This window comes from Parambassis ranga, chromosome 20 (assembly GCF_900634625.1).
Source record: "Parambassis ranga chromosome 20, fParRan2.1, whole genome shotgun sequence".
Classification (NCBI taxonomy): Eukaryota; Metazoa; Chordata; class Actinopteri; family Ambassidae; genus Parambassis; species Parambassis ranga.
Window position 1 is genome coordinate 7,967,806 of NC_041040.1, and position 17,817 is coordinate 7,985,622.

Sequence of the window (17,817 nt, forward strand, 5' to 3'; positions counted from 1 at the left end):
TGTAATATTAGTCTAATCCCCCAAATTAAGCCTCAGTGCACAAGCTACTCACACTGACGCACACAGTGAAAGCTTCCACTGGCTCTGCACTATGAGTGTGTCTGTGTGTCTGTGTGTCTGCCTGCAGCTCCAGACTGAAACCCTTTGGAGAGAGTCTGTTGGCAGAAACACAAATCGGCCTTGCCAAACCTCCTCCCAGTTTTAACTTCTTAATAGGATGGTGGCAGCCAGTCCACCTGAATTAATAAACCATCTAAATATCAAGAAAGCCCTGAAAACAAGCTGCGGTGCTGTGTGGACATTCAACATAATTGGACACTGTCAATGTCAATTTGACTTCAAGGCAAGTGGTGGGTCTTTTAATTAAGGTCCAACCACAAATTTTGTGGTACCCAGTCTGAGAATTAGTTTTCTAATGTGGTGTGTTATTATGATGTGTTCAAGTGCTGGCAGGAGAGTCAAACATCACATTTCTAAGCTGGCAAACACATCCACAATTTTATCCAACAACTGAATGCTAAAGGCAGAGTGAACAATCATTAAACAAAGAAAAAACATTAAAGAGACTCAACAACTGTTGATTCTGGCATTCTTTAAAGCAAGAGGACTTTTTAAAGGTTCATAAATTTGATATTGCACCAAGTGGGGTATCTTCTGAAACTATCTTCTGGGTCTGAGCAGAAGAGCATGAAAGCAGTCATGTAGTGTATTTTTATGGACATACAGTTGGAATGAAGGCTGCTGTGTATTTTCAATATATCGTCAAGACCTTGGACTTTAATGTAAAAACTTGTATTCACACGAACACAAGAAGATCGTCACCTCAAGCTCAATAAGCCTTTCAGAAAAGCAAATACTGTGTTAGTTCATCTACCATTGTAAATACGATGGGACAAAAGCACCTCCAAGGATGTGATTATACGGCCTTGTTAACACAGACAGACGCAGATCATAAATGTTCTTATCACACTCCTTTCTTGTAAGTTTGAACAAAATGCTTCAAAAAAGGTCCTGAGTGAAAGTAGTCTGCCACCTAACACAAACATTTGCACCTGTATCTGTCCCATGATCAGATTTTTGTGAGGTTGTGTTGATCTCACATGGTCACATGGTCAGTGTTACATATATGATGCCAAAGAAAGACGGGTTGGAGATGTAAAGCATAACTGTTTGGGTCCTTGTTACCATGGTTACCGCCTCCACTCCTTCTATAACATGCTTTGCTGCCTGAAAAGGAGCTGCTCGCTAAAGGCGTGCCATGTTTACGCCATCAACAAGAAAAGTGTCAAAGAAAGGACATATCATCTGCATAGAATGTGTCATCCACAAATCCCACCAAGTCTTCCTCACAGGACACAGATTGGTGTAGACGTCTCATGCACCTTCCACTGATGACAGCAATTAAACCACACACACACATTTGCATGTTCATTCATTAGGGAAAAAAATCATCACACCTGCATAGCAATTAATGACACAGATGAATCATGCTAGGCTTAGAACAGACTATAATATTACAGTATATTACAGTAATATTACACTGTCTCCTTTTCCCTCTTAGTTTGGCTTAAAGTGTTAAAAGAGGCTGGAGAGGTGGCCTGAGCCATCTAACAAAGCTCATAGCACAAGATGCTGTGTGCTAGATAACAAACAGTTGTGGGCTTGAAATGTGCAGTTAAAAAAAGACAGATAAAAGAGAAAGTCAGAAAGTGAGGAGGTGTGTGATTTTGTGTTACTGTAGGTGTGCAGCTGCAGCGCATCGCACTTCATTTAGACATGAGTGAGGCTGCATATAAATGCAGTCGACGCACTGGGACTTCACTGTGAAATCAGCTAAAACAGGAGCCATCCTTCACGTGTGCAGCCTATGCTGAACTGGATGAATATCAAGAGTTTAACAGATTTGTTTATGGACAAACAAACCTGAGCAGAAATAGGTGTTGAGATGAACAGGAGTGTGGCACTGAGATCCAGAACCTGAAGCTTCTCACAGCAGGATTATTTTTCTTCCACCAGGGAAAGGAGGAAGGGTGTGATCAGCAGTCAGGCTGGCTCTCAATAATTCAGTCTGGTCTGCACCTCACCTCAGCCTGCTTCACACACACTTCCAAACTCTCAGCTTTTTTTCATGTTCTATACCACTATGAAACACAGAGACATACTGTAGCTCCATTTAGCCTTCACTAGCACCTCTGCAGAAACCAAAGTCACAGACCATGGACCAGGATGCCGCTGTAGCTACAGGTAATCGGAGACGCGGCTCGCCTCGGCCCTCCAGCTCTGTATGTCAGCCCATTAAATATTATTGTTAGCTGGTTTCAGAACATTAGCTGATTACTCCACAGGTTCCACTTAACGCTGTGTTTTATGGCCTACAGTGAGCCTAAATCACTGCCATAATGCTGGTGTAATTTACCATAATGATTGTTTTGCTGTTTTACATGCAGCTGAGGTCTGAAGGCGTTTTGATGCCGAGCAGGCTGACAGCGCTGCTTAGTTCAAAGTATTATAAAGTTTGTTTTAAAGCTTGAAATGCACAACTACGTCTACGTTATTGGCCTAAATCAAAGCATCAGCAGTAAAACTTAAGCTTACTAAGTTTCATTCTAAACTCATCAACAACCACCTGAATGAGGTGTACGGCTTCATCATTTCTTCATCAGCTGGATCAATGCACATAAGACAGCTTGCACCATAGACACCTCGTCAAATGAGATTAACTACCATCAGTATCTAGCAGACAAATCAAAACTGAACACTCAGGACTTCAATAATTGTGGCAACAAACTGCAGCAAATGTCAAATCAAACTGCCTGTCAGTTTTCAGCAACGCGAACACACCTCAGCGTGTGTCTGCTCGCTTTCCCCGAGGATGTACTTTTCCTTTTTCAGAAGAGGAAAAAACACAAAGACCACTGTGAGAATATCCACTTGCTAATTTGAAAAGCAAACTAAACAGTGAACACGGCTGACTTGATGACAGCTGTCAGTGTGACAAGAGGTATTATCAGGTGGGATTTAAATTGTTATGCTGGAGGCAGCCAGGCGGTGTCCAGAAGGGATTTTGGAGGGGGGGATGTTTAGTGGCTGTCAGTCATATATTGTACTTCGAGCAGGCCTTTATAAAGTTTCTGTGCTGAATATTCATATTGTTATCCTTCAAAAAACAACAAGAAATATACCAGCAGCAATTATATAACAGCAGGTAAACACTGGATCGTAGTACAGTAGCCCAAAACAGAGCAGAGTTTAATATTCATATGTAGTGTAATTGCTTCAGGGAGCAACGGTGGTGGTTAGAAAGGAACAACTAGGTCATTATGATGAGACAAATGCTCAACGTTTGACATGTTACAGCATCAGGGTGGCAATAGGAATCCTCCCCCTGAAGCAATCATACTGTCTGCAAGCTGGCACTCAAAGTGAAACCAGCAGTTAGCATGACGATGTAGTAGGTGGAAATCAAAACAAAAACCTGGTGCAATTAAGATTTTTAAAACCAGATGTTGTGAAACAACAATACTATTAGTGACTTCTAACAGGCCTGAGTAGTGAGAGCAGGTACATCCCTCCAGGCTTTACCAAGCTACCAAAAAAACCCCAAGGCAATATGTAAATAAAATACATAAATGCCACAATCCTTGTGTCCTGATAGCTCCTCACTGAATAAATGAGTACAGCTTCACTGCTTGGGATTTTGGTAAACAAGTGGTATGACACAGCGTGCCCACTGACCCCTTTGCCCAACAATGTAGGAAGTAGAATTATCACTCTGGGATTGAATCATCTCAGTCCCGCACACTTGAAACATGCTGAAAAAGCAGCCTAACAAGGGTAAGCACTGGTAAGCAAAAGCCCGTGAGCACCATCAGCCATATGCCAGCCTCCACCTACACTTCCCAGCAGGCACTGCCCTCTTGTTGCAGACCTGTTTGCTGACTGCTGCCAACATTTCACTGGCAAAGTCTTCTGCAAGGCATGCATCCAGTGAGGACAACAGTCTAACACCTTTTACTTCAGGAGCCAGTCTACCTTTGTTTCAGTATGCACTGAAAAACACTATAAATATCCATAGATATAAACACTTTAATTCAAAGTACAAATCATCAAAACAATTGGGTCTATTGTTCCTTATCGCCATGTGAAGCTATCCTCTATGATTTCTCCCCTTGAAGAATAAGTTTGTCTCTCAAGTGCTTAGCATTAATTATCTCTAACTAATGTGTTCTCGCATGTACACAGTCAATAAGCAGCCCTGCAAGAAGAGTCACATTTTAAATAAAGCAGCCCTATAACTTCCAACAAAGCAGATTCAGAGGTGAAATCCAGTAGGTTGGCACAGTGAGAGCTTTACCCTGTGTTCTTATCTCTTGGCAGAGGAGAGCTGAGTCGCTCTGTGCCACATGGCACCCGGATACACAGCCACACACCATCAAACACACACACACTCACACACACGGCACACGTTGACTTTTATGATCTGGTCCCCCAGAGCACTTCCGCAGGATCAAAAAAAGTCCGAAGCAATGAATCAGGGGCCTGAGCCAGGTTTTGTACAGTTATATCATTAAAGCTGGATGTCTGTTCCTGGGTTCGTTATGTGATCTAAATTCAGTTGTCCTCTGTGTAAAGGAACAGTTTTAAAACTCATAAAAGTTTTAAGTGATGGTAACAGCTCCGACCTAAGAGGAGACTGGCTGATGGTTCTGCTGTATTCTGCACACATGGCCTGGAAATCAAATTAAAACACTGACATCCATACAAAAAGCCTGGCTCACTGGTTTTACAGTGCATGCACACTTGGTGGACATGTGATGTAGAGGCATATGGACACACAACAAACATGGCCCACCACAACATACATGAGATGCACAGTAAGTATCACACATATATAATGTTGCCCTGCACGGCAAGGTAAAAATATATATTGTTCAGAAAATACAATAATTAAATAACATTACATTTAATTAAAAAAAATGTGTATTGTTTTGTCCTTATGTCTATTGGGCAACAACTAATGTGTTTTTTCTTCATCGGTCAGCCAGGCTGCTGACAGGCAGTGGCAGGGCTGAATGGTTTCCAACCTCCAACTGCACACCAGAGGGAGTATTTAGAGGAAGAGGGAGGGAGTGCATTAGGGGAGCTAATTAGGATTATTAGCAGGACGTATTTTAGTCAGCTGGGACTAAAACAAATTGCTGAGTCGTTACAGAGCAAAATTGAGAATGAGTGCAGAATTACTGTGAATGTGCCGTTGCACACAATTTGTCCGACATGGCAGGATTCACATGTGTGAAAGCGGCTCTGAAGTCTAGTCAGCAACTCAAACATGGATCGTCCATGATTAACACACAGCTGGGCTACATCACTGTGTACATGTAGGGCTACATACAGCTTAGCTTAGCTCTGCAGCTTAATATTAAACACAATGATATGAGCCACCTTCTCTTCTAATTGTCTCGAATCGTATGAGTCTGAACAACAGCCTCTACACCAACAGAGAAAATTCATCATCACCACAAACAGCATGAGGACTGGCATCCATACAGTCAACAACTTTCAGCACCAGGAGGATGAAACAGATATGAAAACACCACACTGGACAGAGAAGCCAAAAAGGAATGTATCAACTACATCATCATCATGTAATTGACAACTGATCCGTATTTTAGTCTAAAGCAGTAAGGGTGATGGCAAGACAGCAAGCCAGCTAGTAATACCGGGGGAAGAAAGCCTTTGATGAGATCCAAGGGAATTCAGGCGAGGAGGAGGAAGCAGATTCATATCAAACGCCGACGCTCCCTGCCACGCTGTTTGCAGCTTGGCGCATGGCCCTCATGTTTACAGTGGGGAAATAGACTGAAGCCTCGCTGAATGTCGTTGAAAGCGAGCCTTCAACGTGACAACAATGTGTGTCCCAGAGTGCCAGCTAATGCCTGGCACCTCTATATAAATCATTTCATTTAGAGCCTCTGATGTGCAGACAGAGGGGGATGCAAAATGCATTTCCATGCCAGGCCTCTCAATCGCTCGCCGTCCTTGCAAACATAATGAACAGATTACCGTTTGCACTCTTGTCACATCATGCTTCTGTGACAAGTGCCTGGCGTCTTAGCGGGAGATGTTTTCAGTGCTTGTCCTCTCATTCCACACTGAAGAAAAAAAAAAAGAGACTCAAATCTAGTTTCGCTGCCACAGGAAATACAACTGGCTAATTAGAGTAGCAATGGACTGAGGCAGACAGCATTGCCTGGGTGGATGGCTTGAGAGATGGATAGGTTGAAATGCCAAGCGTGTATCCCAGCACCCTTAGGCCAGAGTCCTACAGACACTGCAAGTCTACACCCAATTTACCAATTGTTCTGACTGTCCTGACTCGGGTTAATAAAATGCTAACCACCTCAATATCCATGACGGCATTTTGCTAACTACCTCCCCTCTAGTTTAATTCAGCCTCTCTGGTCCTTTTCTCTCCCATGGAAAGAGACTGTAACTCCTGCCTCGGCTTAATCAGGAGGATTGCTTATTAAGGAAAAGCTCTCGGGTACTCCCTAAATTGGGGGAGAGGACAGTCTCGCCTGTGCGATAACTGCAGATTTATGTCAGAATTAGGTGTAAATAGCTGTACTAGATGTTCCCTTTCTTTAATTAAAGCAAGCACATTTTTTCAAGTCTTGTGCGCTGACCACTCCAGTTCCCTCTGCGGGGCATGTGATAGCTTACAAAGCAGCTCAGCCATGTGTAGGACAGAGCACACAGGAGCCATTTTAATGTGCTTCCAAACAGGAATATGGCTAAAAATTCACAATAGTTCTTATTTTTTGTACATCTTTGCATATATATATATATATATATATATATATATATATATATATATATATATATATATATATATATATATATATATATATATATATATATATGTGTTTTGTTTTACTCCAACTATCAATGAGCATTCACCCAAAACGATATAAGGCAGCATACGTCAAATTACTCCTGAGTGTCATTTCAAGCTGAGCACAGAGGAAAATAAAGATGTTCCACGCATGTAATATCACAGAGTCTGCATTTTGAAGACAGTTCCATCTGTGGCCTCTCATCTCCCTGACTTTTTTTTTTTTTTTTTTTGGTGCTCTGTTTTTCTGTGCACGTCCTGACAAACTTTACACTTTATCTGCACTCAAATGTACCAGAGAGAGAGACAGAAACGTACCTGAGACGAGCAGCGGAAAAAATGCTCTTATGCAGTTCATGAGGGGGTACTCGCCGCTCAGATTCCGCATTCAATTTCCATCACTGATAGCATTGCTATTGATTCAGAGTTTGCCCTATGCTCATTGCAGACCAGACATAACAGATCTTATAGTTTGGGAGCTGTCAGTCAAAGTAATCCAGTAGTCTTTTTCAAAGCCTGTCAGGGTGAAGTATACAGACTCACATTTCCCTCAAACAAGGAGGATGACAGAATGGGCCTAAAAGCTGTCTGAGGAGAAAAATGCTCTAAAGGGAGGGGGGGGCGGCAATGAGGCCAAATAAAAATAAAAAAACTATGAAAAAATACAATACAAACACTCAGTGGTGCTTTCGGGAAATGTCTTTGGCATCTAGTCATACTCTTGTGTCTGCAGAGGACCTGTATATGTTTTTTACTTATGCTTAGACATTAAGATGATTTGGTCAATTTTTGTCAACGCTCAATTGATTTGTTTCCACACCTAACCAAAAGTGCCTTTGATGGACCTGAAGAGCTAACCTGGATGTGGATTATTGTCCAGGGTATTGTCCTGGTTTCTCATCTATCAGGTATTTTTGACCCAGTTCTCTTCATGAACTACAATCAATGCTTCTTATCTTCCATTAAACCCAGACTTTGCCAACTTTAAGCAAGTTCACCCTATGATTCCCTTTACTCTGCTTGGGGAATCCCTTGTCCCTGAATGTTAATTTCAGCATTAAAAGTAGAGTTTTAGCGGGAGCCCTTTAACAGCACTTCTTGTCCAGCTTGCATTTGTTTTCACTGATTATCCCTAATCATGAATTTGGACTCAAAAATGCAACATTTTGAACCCACTTTTGTTTAAAATACTCAAAACATCTTTCACCAAAATAAGTCAAAAAACCCCATGAGACTACATCCACCTGAACGGCTCCTGAGTTCAACTCTAAGGCACTTAATTCTTTCAAGTTTCCAGCCATTACATCACACAGTACCTAAAAAATATTTCTCAGAGAATGGGTTATTCAAAGCATTCAACGTTGCTATGGCAGCTGGTTGATGCCCATGAGAGACAACCTTCATAATGTTGCCACAATGGTAGAACTGACAGTCAGTGATGCTGAGAAAGCGACATGCTGTTTGCTGACGTGGTATCATGTGCATCCTCTTATACACATCACAGGAGTTCACATTACTCTGACATATACCATCGAAAAGAGTGAGAATTTCAACTGCAGCTCAGAATCCACGAAGGCCCGTAGTGAAGCAGTAGATAGACGCACATCAAAAGGAGCCACACACAGACATACACACACACACACACACACACACACTGTGTACAGCAGTCACTTCAAAACAGGTATTTAATGTGCTGATAAGCGATGGGAGGCCCTGCTGCTTTGAAATGCTGAGTAGAGGAGGGAGAGCGTCTGCCATGGCTGTGGGAGCATCTGACCCCCCACCACGGATAGAAATGAGACATGGGATCACTGGGATTGCTCTATTCAGAACACTGCCACTTATCTGCTGCAATTAACATTAAAAGCCCCTAACACAAATAAATGAAAACCTGAGTGCTTCTAAATATGAATGCCATCACAGGCCATGTTTTGAGCTATGTAATCGTGTCTGTATTGGCCTCTGTGTGTGTTTGGCATTTGTTATCCGTGTCTTCAAGAAGAAAGAGTAAACTGAGGGAAACCTGGTGTCAGCTCAGAGGGGGAATCCACCCCAGAGGTTCAAAGAACAATTAAAAGTCAACGGCTCTCCATCCATTCCGTGAGAGAAGGAAGAAGAAGAGGAACAGAGGGGTGATGGAGAGAAGGAGTTCCAGACCATAATTTTCCATGAGTGATGAACTGTGAAATGCAGCAAAAGCCCCCAATTACCGCGAGAGGGATTTAAAGCTCACAGAGCAATAGAAGAGAAAAGGGGGCAAAACATGCCTCCGACAAGTAAAATACAAAGGAGGAAAAAAAATCCAGATATCAGACACAGTGAGCGTCTAACATGGGACCATGTCATACTCCTGGTGGACCTGTAGTCAGGAGCAGAAGAGTGTAACATATTCAAAGGCTAAATCTGACCAGAGAGCCTTCCATTCTTGGCTTAATAACTAGTATGAGTACTCACTCATTGAAATACAGTGTTTATATTTCTATAGGTGAAGCCTTAGTCCCACTCCCACTGACTTCATTCATGCAAGAGAATATATTCAAAGTTGCACTTTCACAGTCTAACATGAAGTTTTCACATCTTAATGCTGTTTTCCATTCTATAACCTCTTCCAACTTTTCCTCTCCATACATAGCTTATTGCAAAGGAGGAACTGTTTTGCTCCAAACTTTAGAAAAAAAAAAGAAAAAAAAAGTAAACAGAAAACCCAGTGGGAGGCTGAAGTCAAGGAGGCCCCCTGTTATCTTGTTATGGCAGTGTAAACGGTGAGGCAACACTGAATGCCTTGATGGAGCCCGGATAGAGAGTCACTCTCTCACACAGCACAACATCACAGAGCAACACCTCATGTTGTCTGCATACAAACTTTTCACCAACTTCCAGAAACTTTATGGAAACAAAAACACTTCCTTCTGCTCGCACAATATATACTTACATATATATGTGTGTGTGTGTGTGTGTGTGTCTGTCTATCTATCTATCTAGCTACACACACGTATATATATTACATGTAAATAACAATAAACAATATGAAGGAAGTTATTGTGCCATTTCTTCTTCTTGCTTTCCACTCAAGCTGTTTACATTTACATTCTCTGACTACTTGTCACAAAGGGCTCAGTTGTTTGCATATGTACACTAGTGTAGAAGCCCCCAGGCCCCCAGTTACAGTTGATGTGCCTGCACTCTGTCCTCCAGCACAGTCAGTCTGTCATAATAACACCAGCATGAGCACATGAAATTCTTGGAAAGTCTTTCTTTTATAATCAGACACTAACATACTAAAGAGTTTTGCATTAACCAAGTGACCATTGACTTTAGAATCAAGAATTCAACCTTTCTGTGTTAAGTTTGCAAGTGTGACTGGCTATTTGTCTCTTATTGGCTCTGCCATAGACTGGCAACCTGTCAAAGCTGTACCCCTTTTCGCATACTGAGAAAGCCTATAGACTCCAAAAAACATCCATCCATCCATCCATCTTATTTAACACATTTAATGACACCACATCAGCTCACTACAAACCTATGGGCGACATCATAATAGTGTCTAGAGTTATATACATACTCCAACTCAGTGCACCCACCATTTCAGCTACTCAAAAACTATACTATAAAAGGTGGAGTGTAATGCAGTATCACTGTAAGGCTGTAAATATGTTGATTTGAGTTCTGAGTTGAGTATTTTAACATGAATGAATAAATTGGCAAAAACACGATCCTTATCAACAACTCCTGGACACACACACATCAGCTTCTGGGATGAAAACAATTAACAAAGCAGATGAGGCCCTCACACACACACCATCACAAACTGAAATTTGATAGATGAATGTGTGGATGCTTCTTTACAGTCTTGCCCAGCCAGTGAACTAAACAAGGCTGAGCCGCAACATGCCCAAAAACAGGAAGTGTGGGATTTTCTGCCAACACCTGTTTAATGAACTTCTCTTGAGCCCGGCCGGGGCTGGGCTGCCTGACAAGTCTGTGTTTGTATTGGCGCTTGAAGGACTGGAAAAAACGAGAGCTTGGAGGAAGTCAAAAAATGATAAAAATTCAGACAGCGCCCGATGCTCATGCAAAGTTTATGGGGCAGGACGGGTTGGGGAGAATATGATGAGATCCTCCTGTAACTGCGGTGTCTGTAACCTTCACGTTGGTCAGATGGATCCTGTCTGTCTGCCTGACAGTTCTCTGCTGTGTTACACAATATTCTACCTGCTCTCACTGCACAGGTGAATGTACTGAAATACACCTCTGGGTTCTCACAGGCAGTAGGTTTTAAGCAGTGCAAGGGCCAGTTCAATATCTCCATTATTTCTCTATAACCTATAAATTCCATATAAGCTATTTCCATACATGTTTGTTTGGAGTCGCCATTTCACACATGTAGCAACACCGTGCATTGGTTCAGTGTGCAAGATGATTCATCTAGATGACAACTGTCTTTGCTGTTAATACTACAAAAAGGTATCTATAAGAGAAGAGTGCGAAAAAATATGCAGGAAAGAAGAAGAAGAGTCAAGCAGCCACATTCTATAGAATGTCATCAATTCACTCACACACTCAGCTGAATTCTCCAGACTTTTCCAAAGAGTTCATTCTGGGAAAAAATGCACTGGAATCCATCCATCCATCCATCATCTATCAACCCGCTTTGTCCTGCAGTGCAGGGTCACGGGGGGGCTGGAGCCTATCACAGCTAACTACGGGTGAGAGGCTGGTTACACCCTGAACAGGTCACCAGTCCATCACAGGGCAACACACAGACAAACAACTTTAGAGACTTTAGAGTCACCAATTAACCTAGCACGTCTTTAGACTGTGGGAGGAAGCCAGAGTACCCAGGCACAGGACACGCATTTCAAGGTGTCTGCTGTTGAAATATTGATAAGCCTGATCCTTGTGTTTGCAGAACACCAAAAATAAAGCTGCTTTGGTCAAAATTTTGACTTTTTTTCAAAACATACAGGGCCCATCCATCTAAAACAAAAAATACAACATAAAGTACTTTTGTTAAGAAGACACAAAGCATAATGTGTCCTGCCTTCTCTGGCATTAAACATGCTGGTCTGTAGCTAAAGCTCCTGACTGCTGTGCATATGGGGACCTTTCTCTTTTTTCTCTTTATCTATTTTATACTAATCAATATGGAATACATGATAATAGCAAAAACTGATTCACAGTAATCCTGTAAAAGACAAATAATTCCACCTGTTGAGAGCACAATATTCTATATTTAGTGGTTGAAACACGTCAGCAGCCTGTGTTACCAGTCAAGTACAATCATGAATCTACACTGTAGTGCTTTAACTTTAGATTGTTTGCTGAAGGTTGATTAGGCTAATTAAATCACACAAAAGAGACCGCGTTCCCTTTGAGTGCAGATTAAAATCATGTGTGAAGAATTGTCGGAACGTTGCCTTTTTTTGGTGAATTACGCAGAACTAATAAGTCAGGCTTTGTTTTCAGATAGCTATCACTAATCACACAAAGACACAATGACTCACACAGTGAGAATCTGTGAATTAGCCACATTTTTTTTTCCTTTTAGATTGTTTTGCTCCATGTCCTCTGCCGCTGTCACCAATTTCAATAAAGCTTTGATTTTGTTTGGTCTGGCAAAGATGAAAGAAGACACATAAAACGCTTCACGTTGACTTAATCCTCTGATGTTAAACACTTCTATTGAATGAGTGATTAGTTTTTCAATGCTGTTTAATTGCTACAACATTCTGGGTTTTTGACCCTATTTTTTTCTCTATACCAATCAGCAGATCTGAAACGCCACCTTTGTGCTTGTTTTTACAATCTCTCCCCCACACACAAATAACCCAAGTATAAACAAGTTTAAAAGGCAGAATGTCACACACAACACTGCAGACCCGTGAAAAAAAGCTGCCGTCTCTTCCCTCTCCAGCTCATCCTCCTATAACCCTGTGCACTGACCGAGAGTTGCGGTATGAAATGAGACATATTGCTGCTGACAGTGCGCTCGTTTCTGAAGGAAATGTCAGCATGGAGCCTGTGGAGAGTGTGTGAGAGTGGGATGGCAAAGGTATGGTTGTGGTGAGGGGGGGGGGGTGTTAAAGCGCTTTGCCTGAAACCTCTAATCAGGATCGGCTTAGGGAAAGGTCAGATTTGTATACCACAATGTAAATCCACAGGAGACCACAGCGCCCCCGACTTTCAGTTAAACACACCTAGAAAAGCTCATTTACAGACACAACAGTGATGCTGTTCGTCTGCTTAGCAAAGGTGCAAATCTAAAAGTTACCATTGAGGATTCAAATATTCAACATGCTGCTAGTTTTTTTAATCATAAAAAGCTGTTCTCTGCACCCTGCGTGTACTCCCTCGATGCAGAGACCACATACACAAACATGTGTCGCTCACAGGTGCTGCCATGTTGGAAAAAATATGCCATCTTAGAACTAGAGTCGGCCCTGCCTGGGTTTTCTCCGGGTACTCCAGCTTCCTCCCACAGTCTAAAGAAGTGCTAGGTTAATTGGTGACTCTAAATTGACCGTAGGTGTGAGTGTGAGTGTGAATGGTTGTTTGTCTGTGTGTTGCCCCACGATGGACTGGTGACCTGTCCAGGGTGTACCCCGCCTCTCACCCGAAGTTTTCTGGGATAGGCTCCAGCCCACCCCGTGATCCTGCACTGCAGGACGAAGCGGGTTAATAGATAATGGATGGATGGAACTAGAGTCTGCACAGTAAAGGTATAAACAATGCCACCACATCGCTTCTACACCCAAACACTGGCCCATTTCTGCAGCAACAACACTCCTCCCTCAACTTTTGTGAATCAAAGTGCATTCAGGTGATGTCATCCATCTTTATTCGCAGTCTATTGCATGACAGATGAATATCCCCTGTGTCTAAAAGTAGTGGCAGGTTAAGGTTAGTTACAGGAACTGTACTAATTAGAAGTGAAGTGTACTCAGGTGAACACAAGTTTATGTGTTTTCAAAGTTTGAAGCCTGCAGCATAGTGACACATAACCAAACTAAAAATACGCCGCTATTTCTCTTCATGTTGCCTGATAAACTGCTAAAGGAGCAACACACAGAAATGAATGTTGTCACACTTAAAGTGAGGTGACGATATTGGGTTTAAAAGCAGAGGCAATCAGCCATTTCTCACTTTAGCTGAACTCTATTACTTCATTATTTAGCTCTCAGGTGTACCGCAAGTTAAATTGCAGCACCCATCCATTTCTTTCTTTATCTGAGTGAACTATCCCTTCCCTTTAAGTTAAGCACGTTTAACACAAAATCTGAGCAAAAACATGCGCCACATTTTATCTTAAGTGTAAAAAAAAAAAGGCCATATACTCCAGCATGGCTACCTTTAATGGCTTATTTAGCGACGCTAATGGCAAAAAAGTCCACTTTTTAAATCAGTTTTCTCATTAGCTGAGCAGCTGATTAGAGACACTATTTGTAATCTACATCCTCTCATCATGGCACTCCATTAAAGTCCTCTGATTAAGAGTAAAATGGGATAAAGGCACATACTGCACTGCCTCCTAACAATCCCCTTTCGTTTCCTCATTTAGATTTGATTGGCTATGAAATGCATCGGCCTGCCAGGGACTCAGGTTTCAGCATTCATCAGCACTTCCTGGTTGTAAATTGATGGCCTAGAATGAGACATACAGTACTTGTACAGGAATGCATAAGGACATCCGCATGGTAGTTTAAATTATAGACCCACAGGTTCCTATAAATTCTCACAAAGAAGAACACGTCTGAGGTCACGTGTCCAAATAATCACTCCTTATTTACCTATAATAATTACTGGTTAACAAGAATGAGCTTTTTCATTTGGTCTGAACTTTAAGCTGTTCACCTGAATCCCAAACAAACTCAGTCATCAGCTGGATGTGGCAGTGAGAGCTGTCCAGGCTTTTAAAGGCCAGTCTAACTGGAGGGGACAGTGAAATCTCATATGATGGCAGATTCATGTGCCAGAGTTCACTGAATGCCAGCTTATTGCTATCGAAAAGGTCACCGGGCTAGCAGGCGAATAAAAAGTCTTTACTGGGGAGAGCGGTGTATGTGTGTTTGAGTGTAGTGTGTGGGATGCTGTCTTCCTTTATCTGTGACCCTGGGATGAAGGCCGCAACCTGAGATAACCATGCTCATATAAGCACCACGCCCTCGAGCTGCTGCGCCCCTCTCTCTCTCTCTCTCTCCCTCTCTCTTCTTGTCAGGCTTGGGTGTCTGTTACCTTCAGCACTGCAGGAAGCAGACACACGGCTTTAAAATACACCCGCGTCCGCGAGCGCAAAATCAATTACCAGAGAGATGAAATTCTCCAATAATGCGGCCTAATGATAATTGCTCCGAATCTGCAGTGATCTGACTTATAATACAAACCACTATTGGCATTGCAGCAGTGTATTGGCAGCCAGAGCAGCTGAAATATCAATGATAATTGTCCCAATGTTGATTTGGAGCTGCGTTACTGCCTGGGGTAAACATAAACCAATTGTAGTGGATTGGACTCTATGGTAAGCGGCATGGGGTCATATTTCACTGATGTTTGTGTGATTTGTGATTAGTACAGTACAGCATAGAGGAGGAAATGGTTATGCGGGAGCTAACCGCTGCCTGTTTAATTGAAGCACTCCTATCACATTGACTGCCGGAGACATGAGGGCGACGGCGCGGCACAAGCTCCCTGCTAATTCAATAAGCGATCATCAGACTGTTAAAAGGCTGGCGATAATAATTATAAACTCTGTTTCAACTGTGCGTCCAGAAATAGAACAGCAGACACAGAAGTCATTCACAAAAAAGAAAAAGAAAAAAAAAGGATGCTATGAAGGAAATATGGTGGCGAACTTTAGGTTCAGGTCACAGAGTGGCCCAGAAATAAAGGAAAACGGGGCGCATGTGAGGTGACAGGGACCCCCCGTGCCCTCTAACTCACTTTGCCTTCAACCAACCTTGGAGTCAGCCGATCATGGGAGTCAGCATTTTTCAAAAGTGCCTGAGAGATGTCGAGCTGAATAATGCGTCCTATGAATAAAACACATTAGCTACAAAACATGTTGAATTATTCACATTTCAGAGCCCAAGTCCTGTATACGCTGGAGATATTAGTTCCTCAGTCATCATATGCTTTGCACATAGTCCTCCGAGTCTCTGTCTCCCTTATGTTCGCTCCTTCTTGCTTCCCTCTTGATCATTCTCTCTCTGTCTTTGTCATCTGTGTTTTGTTAATCCCTCTCTGTTCCTCTGTCTCTCCTCTCTCTCAGCTGACTTTCTGCTGATGGCGAACCGTCTATTTATACTCCTCAAGTTACAACTTTTCCTGGAACATTTCACTATTTATCTAAAGAGCTCTTGAAGTCGTTGAGGAGTGCATTTGTTCTGAGAGAATCTTTGATGACTTGGTAACACACGGCGGCCCAAAATGGATTCATCATTTAAGCGTTAATCTGAGGCGACCAGCTGTGAGTTTCAAAGCCAAAAGGACCCGGGATAAAGAGGAGGGTGGTTTGCTAATTAAATACTTGACCTAATATGAATCTTTTTGCTCATTTTATTTTCAGCCCCATCAGGAATTTGTGATTTTTAAATGATTGCAATATAATTGGTGGAATCAACAGCATCACAGAAAGTTAAAAGGGCAACACACTCAGCCAGTCAGTGATCAGGGCCAATGCATTTTTGCAAGACTAAAGAGAAAAGGGCATTCATTCAGCTACGGGATAACAGCGTGGACACACATTTTTTGGGCCGTCTGTGGCCTGATCCTATGACACACTTGTCGCCTCCGCTTGTAACTTTGGCAACAAACTTCTCCCATCTCCCTTTAACCCTGCTTTCCAATGTCAAGTCTCTGGCATCAAATATGAAACAGCAAAAGAAAATGTAAATGTCTACTAGCAAGCTTTAAAAAAAAGAGAGAGAACAGATGAGGTGGGTGGGACATGTAGGATATATCTGGTCATGACCCAATCAACGACTGTCCAGCCTCAAGTGGACATTTGAGGAACTGCAGCTTTTAAATACTGACCTCATTTGTTTAGCTGAGGAGGTCAACAGAAAAATGACAATATGGAGCAGGGAGCTATGTTGGACTATAATGTGTGTTTACATTAAATAAAATAACAAAGCTATAAAAACATACTGTGTGGGTAAAAGGTAGAAAAAAAAATGGTGCATTTGAACTTAAAATAATGCTCCACTTATGTTTTCATACAGGCTGTTGTATTTTTAGTGCACCTGTGCACTGTTTCACCCAATGCTGCAAAAAGACAAACACTGGCGCAACAAAAAGGAGCTCAGGGATGAGGTTTTGCTTTGAAATCTGAACAACTGAGGAAATTATATTTTTATGTGACTCATGGTGTGCGTGTGTGTGGGGGAGGGCGAGTGAGGTGTGTGTGTGTTTGTGTGTGTGTTTTTCATTGGTAAAACACATTATACAGTCTTTTCTGCAGCGTCAACAACACATCAGACAGTGTTTGCAGTGCACGCTGAGGAGTAGATCTCCAAACAGCAGAATATGACGTCAATAGGCACAAACCTATATTTCTTCAGCCACAGCAACATATGTGAATCGCACATGGAGATGTGTGTAGGGTCAGAACATCCACTTCATCATGTACTCACCAGGGCACAGTATGTCTCTGGAGGGTCGCCGCAGGTGATGTTGGGGGGATCCAGTGTAACCTTCAGGTATTGGGTCATGTCTGCTGCCTCTGGTTGGCAGGCCATGTAGTCCCAGGTGAGGCCTTCGTCTGAGTAAACCTGGGACTTACACACGTCGTAGTGGCCCCATGCTGCGGGGTAGTGCTGCATAGCCGCCTGGCAGACAGCGGTCCATATCGCCTGCAGCGTCAACGCGAAATGGAAACGCATGGCTGGTCCTCAAAGAAGGAGCTGTATCTCCTTCTGATGGTGTAC

General features: G+C 42.4%; 1 protein-coding gene across 1 annotated transcript in view; it reads right to left on the reverse strand.

Annotated features, from left to right (window-relative positions):
- Positions 1–17,817, reverse strand: part of ntng1a (netrin g1a) — a 72,019-nt gene extending 54,202 nt beyond the window's left edge. The window contains exon 1 of the mRNA XM_028433526.1: positions 17,524–17,817. Within this exon, the coding sequence (XP_028289327.1) occupies positions 17,524–17,772 (249 nt within the window). The 5' untranslated portion in view covers positions 17,773–17,817. The remainder of the gene's footprint in view (positions 1–17,523) is intronic.